We start from the raw sequence: 20,000 nt of genomic DNA, 5'->3' as shown, positions 1-20,000 counted from the left end.
CCCCTAGTTGTGTGATGTTGAAATCACAACGTGCACGAAGGCTGTCACGTCTGGACTGCCAAGAAACAAGCTGTTTATTTAGATAACGATAAGCAAACCAGCCCGTGCAGTTTCTTAAACTGACACTGCGGCATGTAATCACGTACCAAAAGTATGCATTATTTACACAGCGATGTCAGCTGTGTGTCTTCATCCCTGTTCTCACTAATTGGTGTGTTATTGTTCAGAAGTAACACAAAGAACATATATACATGATAAAGTATATTTTTAAATATGTATAAAATGTGCACAAATATGAACTATGTTTAAATTTTTTATACAGTAGAAAACTTGATCCCCACACAAATTGTACATCAATATCAAACACAAAACAAAATCTCTAAAACCACTTTTAGCATTGGTTTTTGTCAGTTCATATAGATTAGCAAAAATGTTTGCGTTTGATATCGATATAGAAACAAATGCTGCTATCCTTCTAAAGTGGCGACTCCATGCGTTGCCAACCTATTTTTGAACTGACAAGAACCAATGCTTATACCAAATAAAAGGGCATGACAAATATCAACAATTGATCTATCTGTAATGTTCCAATGTGCTTTAAACATGAGCGGACAAAAGTATGTGTAAAGTTCATAAGCAATCATACCTCCTAAAGGATTTTTTGTTGACATCTGTAAAAACACTGGCTTTCATTCTTTTTTTATTTTATTTTTTTCGTTTTATCACCAAAGAAAGAACTTTTAATGGAGGGTCTTTACTTTCTAATACTCTTTGAAGACTTAGGGAATGCAGCAGGAACAGTACATAAAACTTTTTTAAATGACCTGACAATCAAAATGCAATGAGAGCTTCAGTAGTCAATGTAAAATTGAAAAACTGAAAAGTTGAAATTATGAAAATTAGTAATTTAGGCAAAGAGTTGAAATAGGAAAGTAGCTCACAACACCTTTAGTTCACTGAGGTAAAGTTTTTATATCCGCACATTGGTTCAGTAACAAGACAACTCCCTGTATTGTTTACTGTGGTACTTTGAATATTCAGACTAAAATTACATGCAAGTATGACTTCTAAACAACAATTGCACTATTTAATCGGCTGAACAATGCTGTACTTTGATAGTCATTGGCGGCTAATTTCCCCATTTTGAATTTACAATTAACAAATTTCTGAAATATATTAAGAAGAAGTCTGAATGTCTGAATATACAACCAACTTTGCCTCAATCTTTATAAATTCTAAATAGGGAAATCATATTAGTAGCCAATGGTTATCAAAGTACAGCATTGTTCACGATCAATTACATTGTGCGAATCGATGACTGTATGGTGCTAATGTTGTGTTGAAGTCATCCTTGCATGCTATTTCATACTCAACATTCAAATTAGTGTGGTAAACAATATATGGGCCGTTAAATGAACGATTGTGCGAATTTCAAACTTTACCTCAATCTTTAGTTCTTGTTCTACTTTCTAATTAACCTTTTTTGTGGTTTCATTTTAATCACAGTATTTGGGCTTTTATCACCCTGGATAAAAGCATTTAACTTGTGAAGTGTGGTTGATTGTTTGTGTATTTGATGAAGAGATGAATGATTAACCAGATCACACATTTGCTTAGCAGTATCATGACTGGGCCAGCTGTCAAAGGTTAGAAAAAAGCAGCCATGTCCCGAGTTACCATCAAAACTACTGCATGACTGAACCCTTAAAGGCACAGTTTACCCTTTTGCCATTTCTTTCATTCACAGTGAATTGTGAATTAAACGGTAGACCTCAAAAGGGCAAAAATATCACCATAAAAGTGGTCTGCAGAGGATATAAGCCTTCTGGAAACATTATGACCGGGAGGAGGTTCACTGTTGTTTAATGCAAGCAATTGTCAATGTCAGCAAATAATATTGATAACTTATTGAGAATTAATTCAAATACTTGTGTAGTGATTTGTAGGCTATTTTTTTTCTCTGTGGTGAGCAATTCATTCACTTTTGAGTCACAAATCACTGATCCGTTTTACAAAATATGGATTTGTTGATTCTGGCTCATATTCAATTTTGTTATGAAATATTCACAGGAGTAAATAAAATAAAAAACTACCCTGCAAACATTATGAACCAAAAGTTTGTTTAATTTTATAAAGCTACAATACAGTTTAAACAAGTTTTTCAAAATATTTTTAGAATAGTTTTTAAATGCTTTCATTAAAAAGAAAAAAAAAAAAATATATATATATATATATATATATATATATATATATATATATATATATATATATATATATATATATATATATATATATATATATATACATTTTCCTTTTTGTTTTAAATTTAAGGGATACTTCAATAAAAACTGAAATTTAATAGCAGATATTTTAGCTAAAAACTGGTGGAATCCACTGTATATACTTTTTGTATTATAATAGACGTAAATGGCTTCCTGCATTTTTCAAAATTTCTTCTTTTACGATAAACAGGAAAATAGTCTGCTAACAAGTGAGAGTTTATAATATTTTTCATTTTTGAGTGAACTACCCTTTTGCACAAGTTACCATTCATTGTAAATAAATCAAAAAGACCAACTTGGACATTCATCAAAGGTTGTTCTTTTGTGTTTGCAAAACAAGAATACCCAAATAACACTATTTTTAGTTTTTAAAACCCTTTATATGCACGAAGTAAATAAATGACCTATTGTTTTTGTTTGTTTAGTGTTCCAGGCTAAGCAATTGTTTGTTTTAATGATAACCTTTGGACAAACAGTGCCTGTTAATCTACCAAACCTTAACAAACCCACCTCGGATAAGATGTTGTCTCTTCCTGAAATAAATCGTCTTGGATGTGTAGTCGTTATAGACGGTGTTCACGCCGACACTGCGGTTTTCCAGCCAGTGGGCTATAGCGACTCCTCTTCCCAACACCCTCAGGGACCGGACCTTGATTTCCCGGGTGAGCTCCAGGATCACCACGCCAGTGACCATCTCTCCGCTGCTGTACACAATATCATCCGGACCGTCAAGCTCGAGAGCAAAGTGTTTGATGCTTTGGAAAGCCATAACTTTGACCCCAGAGTATAGAGTTTAAGTTATAAAAAGGATGAGATATGTATGTTATTGTTTGGGAAAATTAGTCTCTAAATCATCCAGCAACTGAAGATTATCGTATTGCTCAATTAAATAAACGTCGTTGAAACTTAAAAGTAAATTTTAACTTGCTGAAAGCGTTATATGTTATATAGGTGACGATGCAGCATGATCAAAATTAAAAGGAACGGACTTTATACTTTTAAATCTACAAACTTCGAGTAAAACACAACACACGCCGAGCGTAATGGGCTCTGTTTGTTGTTTGAGACCCGCCCGTTTTTGTTGGAGCACGAATAAAATTCAAACACACGCCCTTTTATAGTGGTGACCCCGCCCACTCGCTGATGTGCCCCTGAGTCCTGGCAGACATGTGAATAACGGAAGACCATTTATTAGTAATCATATAAAAGATGTTTCTGAAACTTTTCAATCTATAATTTTTTGGTTATTATGAATCTGTATCTAGTAAAAGAAATGCTTGTTTTGTTAAAAAAATATTTTCCTTGTAAATTCTATATCCACAAATGCAAATTTACTAATACCAAACCACATTTTCCGAGTTTTTTTTTTTTTGCAAGAATTTAGTCATTATTTAAATATAATTTCATTATCTGAAAATAAGAAAGCAAACAGTACTATTTCATTTTCATTCATTTTCTTTTCGGCTTAGTCCCTTTAAATAATAGGGGTCATCGCAGTGGAATGAACCGTCTATTTAATTTTGCAATGATTTAATTTATATTCTGTTATTGACGTCTTAGTTTCTTTCATTCATTCATTCATTCATTCATTTTCTTTTCGGCTTAGGCCCTTTATTAATCAGGGGTCACCACAGCAATTGTTTATGCAGCGGATGCCCTTTCAACCACAAACCCAACACTGGGAAACACCCATACACTCTTTGCATTCACACACATACACTACAACCAGATTATTTAATTCAATTCACCTATGGGTGGTGGGGAAAACCAGAGCACCCGGAGGAAACCCACACAAACCCGCCGAGAAAGTTTATTTCATGTTTTTTATTTTAATTTTTTTCTTTCTTTTGTATCTTTTTATTGACAGTGTTACTCATTCTGTATTGTATAAAAATATTAATACACATTTTGTCACCTCAGAATTTTAAGGTTCTATCTGACAATTTTGTCAAAATTTAGTTATTGACATTCTTATTGGATGACAACTTATTTACATTATGTTTTTCATAAGTTGTTTACATTTTAAGACTTTTTAATTAAAAACAAATCTTACACACATATTTGCTACATGGAATGCAAAAACTTTGAAGCTTAATATCTCAAAATCATTCAAAAGGCAGATACAACCTTATAATTCCAAGGTGACGAATTATGTCAATTGTTTTATTGCGAATTAAAAAAACAAAAAACTATTCATTCATTCATTCATTCATTTTCTTGTCGGCTTAGTCCCTTTATTAATCCGGGGTCACCACAGCGGAATGAACTGCCAACTTATCCAGCAAGTTCTTACGCAGCAGATGCCCTTCCAGCCACAACCCATCTCTGGGAAGCATCCACACACATTCACACACACACTCATACACTACGGACAATTTAGCCAACCCAATTCACCTGTACCGCATGTCTTTGGACTGTGGGGGAAACTAGAGCACCCGGAGGAAACCAACGCGAAGGCAGGGAGAACATGCAAACTCCTCACAGAAACGCCAACTGAGCCGAGAATCGAACCAGCGAACTTGCTGTGAGGCGACAGCACTACCTTCTGCGCCACTGCATCGCCCTAAATATAACTAAACAAAAAAAAATCTGCTGTTTAATGTTAACTAATAAAATAAGCAGAAGAAAAAATAATGAATGAAATTTATAGTGAGGAGATTTTTGGAGCCCATCATGCAAATACTGTATGATACAGTTTCGTTTTATGAAATTGTACAATCCCTTCTGGTCTTAGTACGACTTTGATTAACCTTTTTCAATCCACTCCCAACATTGACTACACTTTACACAATTTAAAAATAAATATATAACATAAAATAAGAATAAACCATAAGATAAAACCCAAATCTCTAACATTAAAGGCTGAACTAACTTTGTATAAACATCAAGAAGCTACAGCCCAAGGTTACTTTTTCTTTCTTTTTGGTTGAGGAGTCAATGTTCTGTTTGTTTTGAGTGTGAGAAAGCCAGGGTGAGTTAGACATGGCAACAGATAGCTTGATAACACACAGGCTCTGAGTAAATATGCTAAGTATGCCACAAAAATATCTGGTTAAATATGCTACCTCTGGCAATCTGCCATGATATATTGCACATGCTCTGGTTTGAATGCCTATATGTGCTGCGTGAGGTCAGTGAGTCAGTCGCTTTCTGACATGTGTCTCTTGATTGCCACACACGCGCACACACACACTTCATCTATAAGCAGGACACATTGTGTTGTGACGCCTCAAAGCATTCTTTATGCTGATAAGACCTTTTCGCAGTCATAGTTATGGAAATAATGATGTTCTGTGCCAAATTTTGGACATTCTGGATATGTCATTATGTGTTCTGATAAAACTGCTTTGTGTTTTACTTTATAATTACAGATGATGTGGTGGCAGTGTTACCGGCTCCAGACCTAGGGGAATCTGGACCGGCACAAGCCAAATCACGCACAAAACTGTGAATGATAAGGAGACAGACACGTTATAGCATTGCTCGAGTGCAGTTTAATATATCAAAGATAATTACTTATTTTAAAGCTAACACATTGTACACAGTGTTCCAGAATAAAACCAAACGTATATCAATAAGATAATATTCAAATGTGTCATGGATATCAATACATCATATTACTCAATGCAATATCAATACACAATATCAATACACACTCAATGCAATGTAACTAGATTTTCTTTGTGAACAAAAGGCATTAATACATTGAACAAAAATACTTTATACACTTGAATACACTCCTCAGAATACAGTCTTGGTCTTACTTTGAGATACTCAAGTAATATTACAAGAATTATTAAAATAATACATTTCTTACTCTATCTATAACTACTGGTATAAATGCAAAAATGATGCTAATCCTTATAATTAATTCAATGTAACATTTTCCTTCACAACATTTCCAATTTACATTACATCAGCATTTATATTAACACTTGTTAATATATTTATGAGAAATACCGACAATTTAGGATTAAATAAATGTCACTTTTACTCATGTAATAACCCTAAGTTATTGAGAAAGCCAATTATGATGTTATAAAACCAAAAATCCAGCATTAAAACATTAAACTCGTACTATCACTTATTACTATTGTGTTACTATACACTACTATACAGCGTTATACTTTCACAAACATTTTAGAAGAGAATCAATATAAAAATATGCCCCATATTAACCTAATCTGGCTGACATTCATAACAAATGTAACAATTACAACAATTACTTAACATTAAAGTGCTTAGAAAAGGATCTAATGCATATTTCTGAATGCATACATCACTACATGCTCCGTTCACATCATTTGAGTTAACCATTAACTCATCATTAGCTTCGGCTGCTTTTGCTAACCACGAGTGGCTATAATGTTTACGATCTAATTAAACCAAAAACGAATCAATGCATAGAACTAACACCTTCTAACATAGTTTCTTAACATTTCTTAAGAGTAAAGATGATAAATGTTTCACACAAACCACTTTAAATGAGTGTTTATCCATACCTGTGAATGATAAGGAGACAGACACGTTATAGCATTGCTCGAGTGCAGTTTAATATGACCTCGAGCTGCCGGTCTCCTAGGTAACCCACTAACGCGCCACACTGCCCTCTACAGGTGTGGTGGTGTACTACATGAATCATTTCATTTACTCATAAGAACTAGAACAGGAATAAAACAAAAAAATGAGGTAAAGGGTGAGAGGGGGGGGTTAACTTTTTCTTTTAATCACATTATATAAAATAATATCCCTCTATCCGTTACACTCTCCCCGGCTTTAATGGGATGTCTCCTGGCATCCAAAACCACATTAACTATAATATTGTCAAGTAAATTAAATGAGAATCAGTCTGTAGTCTGAACTGTTTATCAAGTCAGTAAACACTCTTAACTTGTGTCAATCTGTATAAAGTCATTAATCAGCATATAAAGTCAGTCTACAATGTCAATATCTGACTTAGTCTCATCCACAGGAATCTTTCAATAAACCCATGCCACTGGGTGGGGGTAATAGCTCACTTCAGGCGATACTGGTAGGATAGGCATTGGGTAAAAGCCGCAGCACATAGCATTTGCTCCTAATCTCCAAGGCTGGTAAGAAGGTGCTCCTGGCTGGTCATACATCAAGAGATTTCGAGGCTTGACTTGCCGTGTGGATCTCCTTAACCCTTAAAGACCTAGAGGTATTTTGTGGGCACCTAATAGGCCTATATTATTATTTTTTTTAAAGCAGTTTTTATTTTTATTTTAGCAGTCAGCCTCAAGTGTCATATATCATTTTAAACAGGAGAACCTGAAGTTTCAATCTGTATCATTTAAAGGTCCAGTCTAAAATATTTTTTGGTCCAAAAACATATGAACAGACAGAAAATATTCCAGAATTTTCCAGAAACGATTTTTAAAAAAAGTGGCATTTTCTAGTTATTTCAAACAAAACCTTATGAAGTTTGTTTTTCTTTCTTTAGAAATACATGCTATGATGTTTTATACTTCCAAAATAAATTTTGTCTACATCCACAATTCCCTGAGCAAGTTATAGCAATTTATTTTAATGTTATTAAAAGGCGTTTTTCTATGGGGGAAAAAAAATGCATTTATTTACTGACAATGTATTTGCCCAAAAGTTCTGGGAATGAACTAAACAGAAAAAAATATGTTACAAAATAATAGAACAGTGAAGCAAATTTGACTTTTTCCAAATAATATATTTTCAGTTACTATAAACAACACCACTTACAATGAACAAATAAAAAAAAATAAGAAAATAATAAATAATGTGTCAAAGTCCAAATATACATGGTGCAAAACCTCAGTAAAAAATAGATATAAATATTTACTATACCATAAACAGTTACATAACTAAATTAGATTCAATATGGAACATCCTTAGGTTTTATGTGCCAGCATGGATATGGTTGTCTGTGGATATGGATTTGGAGATGGTTGTCTGCAATGCAGACAAACAGCTGCACCTTCATTTGCGTCTTTTGAAAACAGCAAGAGCAGCAGTTCGTCTTTGCTGTGTCACTGTTTTGTCATGTTTCTGTGCTGCTGTGCATGCAAAAGTACTTAGTATGAAAATTATTTCATGCAAAACATTTTTTTTGCGTTTTATTTAGCCGCGCATAAATGTATGCCTATCTCTCATCCGTGTTGTTCAAAAAGCTTGTTGGTCAGCAAACAAAAGCGAAACCTATGCTTATTGGTTGTGATATAGCGAGTTTGAACCAATCTGGGCATGGAGGAGGGACAATGCATCAATATATCATGTCTGGTTTGTCCGGAGACACAGTGACGAGCGTTTCTTTGTCAAATCAGCGTTGTCAAATTTTGATGACGTAACCGCACTGATTTCGGAGCCTCTGAAAGTCCGCGAATGTTATGTGATACAGCACTGGAAAGCTGAGATTCTCTTCTTTATGCCAATCTTTGAATTGTATGAATCGGATCAGCGGATCAAAAGTTATTAAACATTTAAGAGCAATACTTATTTTTAGGTTTCCCGGGCAACCAGAGATTCATAGTCTTTCCAATATGTCCTGTGGCTCTCCGAAGTGGGACAAGCTTGGAACATCTCCCTAGTTATGCATCCAGCAGACATTCGAAACAGATGCCCAAGCCAACTGCTTCTCTCACCAGGTGACAGAGCTCCTCACCCTTTCTCTGAGAGTGCCCCCTGTGAATAGGCTTGTTTTGAGATCTTGTACTTTCGGTCATTACCCAAACCTCATGACCATAGGTTAGAGTATGAATGCAGATTGAACTCAATCATTAATTAAACTCAGCTCCTTCTTCACCACAACAGACTGGTACATTGACTGCATTGCTGCCACTGCACCGATCCCCTGCATATCAGTCTCACATTCAATCATTCCTTCACTTGTGAAGAAAACCCCAGGGTCCATGAGCTGCTCCACCTGGGGTAAGGACTCTCCTTCAACCTGGAGATGACAGGCCACCATTTTACAGGACTCTGATTTGGAGGTGTTGATCCTCATCCCCTCCATGTCACACTCGGCAGAAAAATATGCGAATTCACGCTGAAGGTCCAGGTTCAATGTAGCCAACAGGACAACATCATCTGCAAATTTTGTAGTTGCCGGCCTTTTCAATAATCAATGACGGGATGGGAGGTTTTGAATACCAAAAATAGACTTTATTTAACAAATTAAAGCAGAGAAAGTGCAGAGCTTCAGGACAAATCCTGAATTGTCTGAGTTCTTCACAATCTTTATACAGATTCTCTGCCACACCTCTAGGTGTTCTCATTTTAACTTCTGACCATCCTTGGATACATTTTTACTTTCAAGTATATGTTTAGGTGGTTGTGTTATTCTCGGCTCTCAGCCCTGCTTGTTCAGGTCTACATAAGCAACTGTTTTCACACCAGAGATGTCACTTCATAGATACAACTTATAAGTGTTTACATACATTGCCATGATGGTACATTAACCCGATAATATGTTACTCACTCTCCTGAATGCCTTTCACAGATATAGTTTCTCATGAGCATTTAACATATATAATCAGTACTTTACATATTCAGTTAGTCTACATAATCAGTCATTCTTCAGCATAGCCTTCTCATAGTGTTGCTCCTGTGCAGGCTTACTCATCTTACACAACCCCAGTTTTAGCCTGGGTCATGTTTACAGCACACACTCTTAGATAATAGTTTTAGAGAATACTTTTAGAGAATAAAACATCTTCACAAACAGCTGAGATTTTTAACACTTGACAAATCATCCAAATTGTCCAAAAAAATGATGATATTTTCAGAACCGGTCACATAAGGCAGGGATTCTCAACCAGTGATCCTGCAGGTGGGCCTCGAGATAGCTCAAAATTAACTTACATTTTTATACTATAATAATTGTTTGATTTTATTATTAAATGTCATATTAAAATGGAAGTAGTAATGGCATTTCTCGTTTTTTGTGATTGTACAGGCTAATTCGGACTCACTTTTAATTACAGACATAACTATGGATTAAATTTCCAACCACTGCACGTTAACCTGTGACCATATTCTCAGATGTGTAAAGCAAACAGTCACACAAATGTAAAGGTAACAATAATTATAATAACCAGCCTGCACATACCTCATGTCTGTGACTCGTCCAGAAGTGAAGAATTCAGGTACTTTGAACATGTCTGTGCGCTTTTCAAAAAAAAAAATTATAATATATATATTATATTATATATTATTATTACATATTATATTTTCTATAATAAATTTCATTATATATATATATATATATATATATATATATATATATATATATATATATATATATATATATATATATATATATATATATATATATAGATTTGTATGTGTAACACGGGGAGTGACAGAGACAACTGAGTTCGGATCCACATACAGGTTTATTCAAGATGTCAGGCAAGCAATGGTAAATGCAGGTGCAAACAGATGTATAAAGACAATCCAGAATCGTGGTCGGAATAACAGGTGAGAGGTTGGAAGGCATGCAGCAGACAGGGACAAAAAGACAAACTAGGCGAGGGTCAAAACACGGGAAAACAAGACAAGGAAAATGCATTGTATTGTCACTTACGCAAACAAGACTCGGCCATGGGAGTGGGTGTGTGTTGCTTAGTGTGTGTAATCAGTCTTTGACCTTCAGTGGTGTGTGTGTAATCAGTCAGAATGAGGAAGCATGTGTTTGTGAGCGAAGTGCATGAAAATGTAGTCCAACAGTGTCGGATTTGTAGTCCATTAGTGATTGTGTGTGCAAACCAGCGATCTAGGGAGTTACGATCGCTGGTGAACGTGACAGCATGTGTGTGTGTGTGTAGAAAATATATATGTAGTAAAATAAGGGAATAATAGAAGGCAAAATAAATGTTTTGCTAATAAATAAAGCTTTAAAATAAGCATTTTCTCTAGATAGTTTGGGTCTTCAAAACATTTTTTCGGAGAAAAAGATGGGTCTCGAAGTGAAAAAGGTTGAGAACCCCTGACAGGGCATATCTGTCAGAGTCCAACATGGACAGAAAACAACTCTGACTTATTAGCGGCTACGCAAACCAAGACTCAAACCAAAACTCACTCAGTCACTAATCATTCACCAAAGCAGAATGAACCACCAATTAATTTCTCATACATTTTTATGTGGCTGGTGCCCTTCCAGCCACAATCCAGCAGTGGGAAACACCCATACACACTCTCATTTACACATACACTACGGGCAATTTTATTATTCAATAGGGTAAATGCAGACAGACTTTCAATCTCAGTCCACCAGCCTCAGGGTGATTCGTCTCTTTTCACGCTTTAACAACGAAATAGATGATTACGTAAATTTAACTTATTATATTTAAATAACATTACGACATCGATGCTGTAAAATAAACATTATGAAATTCGAAATGGTCACGTAAAGCTTTTACTGGAAGTTCATCACTGGCTGAAAATCTGAAAATCACTAGCTGTGCATAGCCCATTATTACTCAAGCATCTGCAGGAAACCAATGCAAACACAAGGAGAACATCCACACAGAAATGTCCAGCCTGGAATCGAACCAGCATCCTTCTTGCAATGAATCGAAAGTGCTAACCACTGAGCCAGCATGCTGCCCCAAACCAAGTTGCAAGATAGATCAAACAGAGACCAGACAAGCCTTAACAGATCACCACACACAGAATACCATGACTGGCACAGACAAACGCTTTCTCCAAGTCCACAGAGCACATGTGGACTAAACAGTTGCCCATAAAGTCTTGATAATGATAATATTCTCGATGAAAATTTTAAAGAAACATTATCCATAGTTTACAGAACACAACAGTTAATGTTAAACATATACGTTAATGTAAATCCAGAGCAATCACAATAAATGAGAAATAGGAGCCGTACATATAGCAAAGTGATGCTCTGAGAGATGCAAAATTCCAATGTGTAAAATTAAAAGCAAAAACACATGTATAACATACTCTCACCGGCCACTTTATTAGGTACACCTTATTAGTACTGGGTTGGACTCTCTTCAGAACTGCCTCCTTTGTGGCTCAGATTTAACAGGAACTGTAAATATTCCTGAGATGTTGGTCCATACTGACATGATAGCATCACGCAGTTGCTGCAGATTTGTCAGCTGCACATCCATGATGCGAATCTCTCGTTCCACCACATCCCAATGCTGCTCTATTGGATTAAGGATCTGGTGACTGTAGAGGCCATTTGAGTACAAAGAACCCATGTTCAAGAAACCAATCTGAGGTGACTTGCGCTTTATGACATGTTGGGATATCCTGCTGGAAGTAGCCATCAGAAGATGGGTACAGTGTGGTCATAAAGGGATGGACATGGTCAGCAACAATACTCGGGTAGGCCGTGGCGTTGAAACGATGCTCGATTGGTACATATGGTCTCAAAGTGTGCCAAGAAAATATCCCCCACACCATTACACCACCACCACCACCAGCCTGAACTGTTCATACAAGGCATGATGGATTCATGCTTTCATGTTGTTGATGTTAAATTCTGACCCTACCATCTAAATGTCTCAGCAGAAATTGAGACTTATCAGACTAGGCAATGTTTTTTCAATCTTATGTTGTTTCATTTTGGTGAGCCTGTGCAAGCTGTAGCCTCAGTTTCCTGTTCTTAGCTGCCAGAAGTGGCACCCGGTGTGGTCTTCTGCTGCTGTAGCCCATCCACCTCAAGGCTCAATGTGTTGTGTGTTCAGAGACGCTCTTCTGCATACCTTGGTTGTAACGAGTGGTTATTTGAGTTACTGTTGCCTTTCTATCAGCTTGAACCAGTCTGGCCGTTTTCCTCTGACCTCTGGCATCAACAAAGTATTTGCACCCATAGAACTGCCGCTCACTGGATATTTTCTCTTTTTCAGACCATACTCTGTAAACTATAGAGATGGCTGTGTGAAAATTCCAGAAAATCAACAGTTTCTGAAATACAAACAACCATGCCACATTCAAAGTCACTTAAATCACCTTTCCTCCCAATTCTGGTGCTCAGTTTCAACTGCAGCAGATTGTCTTGACCATGTCTACATGACTAAATGCACTGAGTTGCTGCCATGTGATTGGCTGATAAAAAATTTGTAGGTGTACCTAATAAAGTGGTTAGTGTAGTCTTGGTTTAGACCTGTCAGACTTAACTTGAAATAGTCAACCCTGTGTTATTCTTAACCACCATCAAATTTTCTTTATGTTTCACAACAAAAATCCTGGGTATAATCTATAAACTAATTTGGGTTTATAGGCTGACTTTTAATACAGTTCATTTCAAAGCCCCGGATTAACTTCAGTGTTTGCAATGTCAGAATCATACATTGGACAAACATTGCACAAAACCTGTATACATAAAGGCTCTAGCCATTGCAATCCCTTAAGTTTTTTATATTATCAGTTTTTATCAAGGTTTTTTCCTTGACTGGTCCTCTTCTTCACTTCAACTTTTACAACTGCATTATTTGACTGTCCACAGCAGTGTTCAGACCAACAGTAAAGTGGGGTAAAGGGCAGTGTGAAAAGCCACGTGTTTAATATCTGTTACACATTAAATGCAATAAAACAAAGTCATTTATAAAATAGCTTTAAAAATTATTTTTTACTTGATTTAGATTATAATTTATTAATGCTATGATGGAGTTGACTGGATTATGATGATTATGGATAAGGGGACAATTCACCCACTCAAAAAAAAAGACATATTCTCACACTCAAGTTGTTCTAAACTTCTATAAACATCCTCCTTCTGTTGAACGAAAAATATTTTGAAGAATGATGGGAAAAAACAGCCATTGTAGAAACAAAAATCAAATACTATAGAAGTAAATGGCTGATTCTTTCCCAGAATTCTTTAATAAACAGTATATCTTACTTGTTCTCCCTTGGTCTTCTCTGTCCTGTCTTGTTTGCACTAAATATACAGTGCAAACCGCACTTTGCGCTCTTTTTCTTTTTTCTTATAGTTTGTCTCATTCTATTTTGTTCCTTAAATTTTAATAGTGATGCACAGTCCTGTGTTACATTGTCAATTTATGTTGTTTGATGTAGCACCTTGGTCCTGGAAGAACATTGTTTTGCTTCACTGTGTATTACGCTGTATATTGTTGAAATGACAACAAATTGGACTTGACTTGATCTTACTATACTTTGTTTACAGTCACTTGAGTAACAAAATGTTAAAATAATAATAATAATAATAAATAAATAATAATAATTTTGCCACATCAAAATGGCATATGGCTGATGTGTTGTAGGGGTGGGTTGTCCAGAAATGCCTTGCAGTAAGGCATGGGCACAAAAGCTTCATTGTGGGTTGTCCTGAAGTCATGATTGCTGTTCCGGGGCCTGATATGGCTTTCTTTAACCTAGAAATAGATTACCACAAGATCAGCTCTCAAATTTGTACAAGCTCAATTAGTGATTCATTTAACTGATCACTGAATTTTTTTTTTTTTTTTACTGTTCACACTAGGAAAACCAGCCCTGGCTCCCAGTAAATGCTCATTGCTCAGTCTACATTTTTGCAAATGTAAAATCCATTGTACAAGTCCAGGTACATTTCAATGCACGTTTCAGTTGACAAATCCACTAGAGTGTGCTGTCTACATTTTTGCAGATCTGAAAAACATTACTTAGGGTGCATTTTGTTATGTTTCAGATACACACCTTTTTTGTATACATCCATGAAAAGGCAAGGATTATCGTATAATTCCCACCCTTCCCTAAACATAAAAGTGCACTGTGACCACATACCTTGTTTTATCTTGATTTTACCTTGCTCTTATCTCTTTTGTCGAGCTGTGCTTCAAACCCAATTGCTCTGCACCACAAGTACAACAACGTACAAGGTGATCTACTGAGCACACTGACCACTCTAGAAAAGTTGTCCACATGGAGATAGAAAAGTGAGGCATATGTACTCGATTATAATAATAATAATAATAATAATTCCTTACATTTATATAGCGCTTTTCTGGGCACTCAAAGCGCTTTACACACAATGGGGGGGATCTCCTCATCCACCACCAGTGTGCAGCATCCACCTGGATGACGCGACGGCAGCCATTTTGCGCCAGACCGCACACCACACACCAGCTGATTGGTGGAGAGGAGACAGCGATGAAGCCAATTGGAATATGGGGATGGTTAGGAGACCATGATAGACAAAGGCCAGTGGGCAGATTTGGCCAGGATGCCGGGGTTAAACCCCTACTCTTTTCGAAGGACATCCTGGGATTTTTAACGACCACAGAGAGTCGGGACCTCGGTTTAACGTCTCATCCGAAAGACGATTACAAATTATGAAGATCTTAAAAGTGTTTTTTTTTTTTTTTTTTTTTTTTGCAGTTTTTGTATGGTGTTTTGTGAAAAACTGCATGAATATAATCATTTAATCAGAGATAATATGCCCTTGTAAATATCATTAGTGTGAAAAGGAAGAAAAGTTGTTGGTTTCATACTGCACTGTAGCATTCATTTTATCAAGAAACAACATTCAAATGTATATTGAAGCACATATTTGTATCGCATGTATTTCTAAACGAGTTTTTGTTCAGAAAACAGAACATCAGTGTTTGGTAGCATCAGGAATATTGACCTTTTTTTAAACAAAATTGTTATAATTTTAATAGAAACCTCTTGTCCTCCAATTGAATTCTTGGAGCTCAAGACATGGACTTTCATGGAGTGGACAATAAAGAGTTTCCATGGACTGTATAATAAATAGTTTATCTGCAGAGAAATGTAAATATTTTACCTGCTGAAGCTGGCCAGGGCTCAGCTCCTGTCTTCTAGAGTTTAGAGGGATAAAATCATTTTGCATGGTTGTAAGCAGCTGATCAGGCTCTAAAAACAAGAATAATAAAGAAATAAAGAAATATTTGATATAAACAAATATTGTTTTGAAGAGACCCTTAAGAATTCCAGTCAGCTATCAATTTAGATGTAAATCAGAATCAAATTAAATCAGGTTATACTCTCATTTTGAATAGATTCAAATCTTGATTTGATTTTGAAAATTAAAGTTTAACACAATAATTTGGATTTTTTTTTATTTCTCTGAATTATTCATTGATTTCTTTTTACTTTTTCTGTAAATTAAAACTACCAAACCACTCTTTCCTCTAGTTTAATACAAATTTAAATCTGTCATTTAAAGCTGTTTAAGATAAAAGTACTAATATTTTTTTTTAGACAGCTCAATATCACTCTTTCAAAAGAAGTAAAGAAATTAATATTTGGTGGAATAACACTTATTTTCAATCATTACAAATTTGTTATATTAAATTAAAATTTATTTTATCGAGATTTCGAAAACAAAATGCCACTTTTTTTACTTTTCTCTTTTACTAATTTCAATATTTTATTTTTAATTTTAATATTTTACTATATTTTGCGAGATACCAGTATTCAGCTGAATGTACATATGCTGTATATATTATCTCCCTATATATTTAGGGAGATAATATATTGATCTTAGCTCAGTTTATTCCACTTTTTTACAGGCCAAAACAAACAGAAATACACTACTGGTCAAAAGTTTGGGGTCAGTTTTTTCATGTTTTTTTTTTTTTTTTTAAGAAAACTATTCTGGTGCATCTTCTGGTGCATTCTGGTACTCATCAAGGTGCATTTATTAAATGTTAAATATTTATTAAAAATATCAGATGAATTAAAAAATATATATATTAGAGTGATTTCTGAAGAATCATGTGTGTGAAGACTAATGAAGCTGAAAATTCATCTTTAAAATCACTAGAATGAATTATTAAATTAAATTATAAACTACTTTTGAACAGTTATTTTATAGTGCAATAACATTTCACAATTTTACAATTTGTACTGTATTCCTGATAAAAAAAATGCAGCCTTGGAGAAAAGGAGAAGCTTATTTTAAAACATTTAAAAATCCTACTGACCCTAAACTTTTGACCGGTAGTGTACATTTAACACATTTAGAGTTTTATAATGAATAAATCAATCAGACAATAAATAAAACCTTAATATGGCATGACACATATACTTTTTACAGTTTGTAATGTAAAGTAATGAGAGCACAGCTCAGGTCATTTTACATGGTCAATCATTGTAAAAACAGGTTAGTAGGCTCAAAATACCTTGCTCAAACAACACATGACTAGGTGGATATACTGGTGTTTTGGGACGAACCACTTCTTTATGTGAGAACTGCTCCTGTGTTGTTGTGCTGTAGAAACATCCAGCCATATTAGGCTTCCCGAATTCTACGTTACTCAGAGTCCTGATACTGGATCCATCCACATGCACTGGGAACTGCGTGCTTTTCATCTAATAAAGCAAACACCACACATTTAGGAAATACAGGTTTTTGTATTATTTAGTAAGTATAGTCTGCAAACAAGTCAAACCTTTGGGAAAAACTGCTGGTTTGTTGTTGACAGTCTCTCTGGGTTAGCATTAAGAAGCTCTCCCTTAAACACAGAGCTGAGAGTTGGGCTTCTGTGCTCTAGGTGAATAGGGCCTGTTAGAAACAAATAATAAGCTATAAAATTTAAATACTTCATCAATATATCACAATGATCTGATTGTGCAAGATGAATGCACACTAGAAGTTGGAGGCAGGTTTTTGTTGGAGTATTTTAAAAATATTTAAGTAATGAAATGGCACCATCTGCTGGCTCATGCTCTGCTTTTACACAGTACAAAACTATTAGTTACTTTTACTTTAAAGAGCCCATATTATGGGTTTTTGAAAATTCCCCTCCATGTAGTGAGTAACACAGCTCTAAGTGAAGTGAAGTATCCAGCTAAGGCTTAAATCTGTAAGAGTACAGTGTTTAAAACGATTGATTCATCTAAAAAGAGTCGACTCATAGTGCTTCAAACGAGTCGCCTTGATACCGAGTCATTAGGTGTTTCGCCATGACGTACGAACGAAACCAAGTTATTCAAGTGCACGCGCAAACCCGGGAGATTTGAAACATAGAAACCCAGACACACACACACACACCACAAACACACACACACACACAAACACGCCGGTCGATTGAAGTCACACTGCAGATGGATATTATCGAGTCTCTACCCAAAGATGAATCCTCAGCATTATAACCAAGCAGTTGAAAACTACTGGAAACTTCTGCAAACTACATGCTACAAAGAATACTTCATCAGCGTTTGTTAAAGGAAGGATCAGTAAAGAGTAACTTACTGATGGACGTCAGGATGGGTTTCTTCCTCCATTTCTCAAGTGTAAGTACGTGCGATTAAAGTTGTTGCCTCGTTGACTCTAGCTTGCAAATGTATTTAGTTGTGATTTGTTACTTGTAACCGAGTGTACTGTATCAGGTTAACTGGCTATATTCTCTTATCGCGTGCAAAGTCACGTTAAAAACGCGACGCGTGCTGCTTTGTTTACGGAGCTCCGTGGACGAGGGTAGTGTGTGCATGCGTGCGTGCGGTGTGCGTGCGTGCGTGCGTGCGTGCGCTGTCGTCCGGAGGTATGTGTGTGTGTTTGTGTGTTTGTGTGTGTGTCTGTGAAAAGAGCAGAGTGAGACAAGCTAGGAGATCTCCACGACAGTTTTTTGAGTTTTTGCTTAATAAAATAGTTAGTCGTCTGTATTTTCAAGTCCATCGACTATATTTACATTGACCCACTGGCAGCTAAAATCCACGCCTACACTATCGAGCGTGTATGAACTGTGATTACTTTTATATTGCTGATTAGCTGTTGGGCATTTCACTCTCTGACTGAAGGCATGTCGACCAATCGCAACAGACTGTCATTGGTCCAATCAGCGCAGATTAGCTTCGCGCTAAGGAGGGGTTTGGGAACAAATGAATCACTGGACGATTCATACAGGAGTCGCTGGGATAATTAGGTAAAAATAAATGCAGATTATAAGACCATGAAAATGTTTTTTGACCTTGCATGCATATTAGACTGTTGTTGGAGACCCTTACAACCAAGATATGACCCTATTTCATGTATAATATGGGCTCTTTAAAAATGAGTAAATTAGTAACTTGAACTGTTAAGTTGACTTAATTTTTGTAATTATACAAATAGTTTATTTGCATAATAATGTTATGGCCAGGGGTGGAAAGAGTACAGAAAAATCATACTCAAGTAAAAGTACCATTACTTGCCTAAAAATGTTGTGCAAGTAGAGTAAAAGTATCTGTTGTAAGTATTACTCAAAGTATGTGCTGTAAAAGGCTAATGCCTTTACATGTAATTTGTGGATGTGTGTAAACGTAACATTCTGTAGTGTATTTAGTTATTGCTCAGCAGCCACACAACATCATAAGACATTAAAATTAGGTTAGATTTAGGTCATGAGGTCAGGTGACAAAAATTAAATGTCCAGCCAGCGTCTAAGAACATTATTTTGATGTCCAATAATGAAGTTAAATTACGTTGATATTTGGTTGATTTTAGGTTGTGTTAGAAAGTGACCAAAATCCAATGTTGAGCCAACATCTTAAACTTTTACTTGTCAGGTATGACAACCAAAATCCAACATTTGATAGACGTCATAGTGGTAACATCCACACAAGGTCAAGCTGTAACATCATTAGATGGTAACATTTGGTTGATTTTAGGTTGAACATTGACATAGCCCTGACATTGGGTTCTAGTGTCAACCCAATTTTTATTTCAGAACAAAATGCAACGTTGGTGTCAACTTCAACCTGATGTCATGTTGACTTCCTGTGCCTGCTGGGTGTTTAAGGCCATTT

General features: G+C 35.7%; 2 protein-coding genes across 2 annotated transcripts in view; both read right to left on the bottom strand.

Moving 5' to 3' along the window:
• The window catches only part of arrdc2 (arrestin domain containing 2), a 9,334-nt gene extending 5,962 nt beyond the window's left edge, over positions 1 to 3,372 (bottom strand). The window contains exon 1 of the mRNA XM_005155942.5: positions 2,793 to 3,372. Coding sequence (XP_005155999.2) covers positions 2,793 to 3,051 — 259 coding nt within the window. The 5' untranslated portion in view covers positions 3,052 to 3,372. The remainder of the gene's footprint in view (positions 1 to 2,792) is intronic.
• A 7,286-nt stretch (positions 3,373 to 10,658) lies between these two features.
• Positions 10,659 to 20,000, bottom strand: part of si:dkey-13m1.5 — a 15,551-nt gene continuing 6,209 nt past the window's right edge. The window contains exons 5-8 of the mRNA XM_068224301.2: positions 17,666 to 17,778; positions 17,396 to 17,585; positions 16,036 to 16,124; positions 10,659 to 14,644 (exon numbers count right to left, since the gene is read on the bottom strand). Coding sequence (XP_068080402.2) covers positions 14,504 to 14,644; positions 16,036 to 16,124; positions 17,396 to 17,585; positions 17,666 to 17,778 — 533 coding nt within the window. The 3' untranslated portion in view covers positions 10,659 to 14,503. The remainder of the gene's footprint in view (positions 14,645 to 16,035; positions 16,125 to 17,395; positions 17,586 to 17,665; positions 17,779 to 20,000) is intronic.

Source organism: Danio rerio, chromosome 11, assembly GCF_049306965.1.
Source record: "Danio rerio strain Tuebingen ecotype United States chromosome 11, GRCz12tu, whole genome shotgun sequence".
In the NCBI taxonomy this organism is placed as follows: domain Eukaryota; kingdom Metazoa; phylum Chordata; class Actinopteri; order Cypriniformes; family Danionidae; genus Danio; species Danio rerio.
Note: the sequence above shows the minus strand (reverse complement) of the source record. Positions and strands in the feature narration are given on the sequence as shown.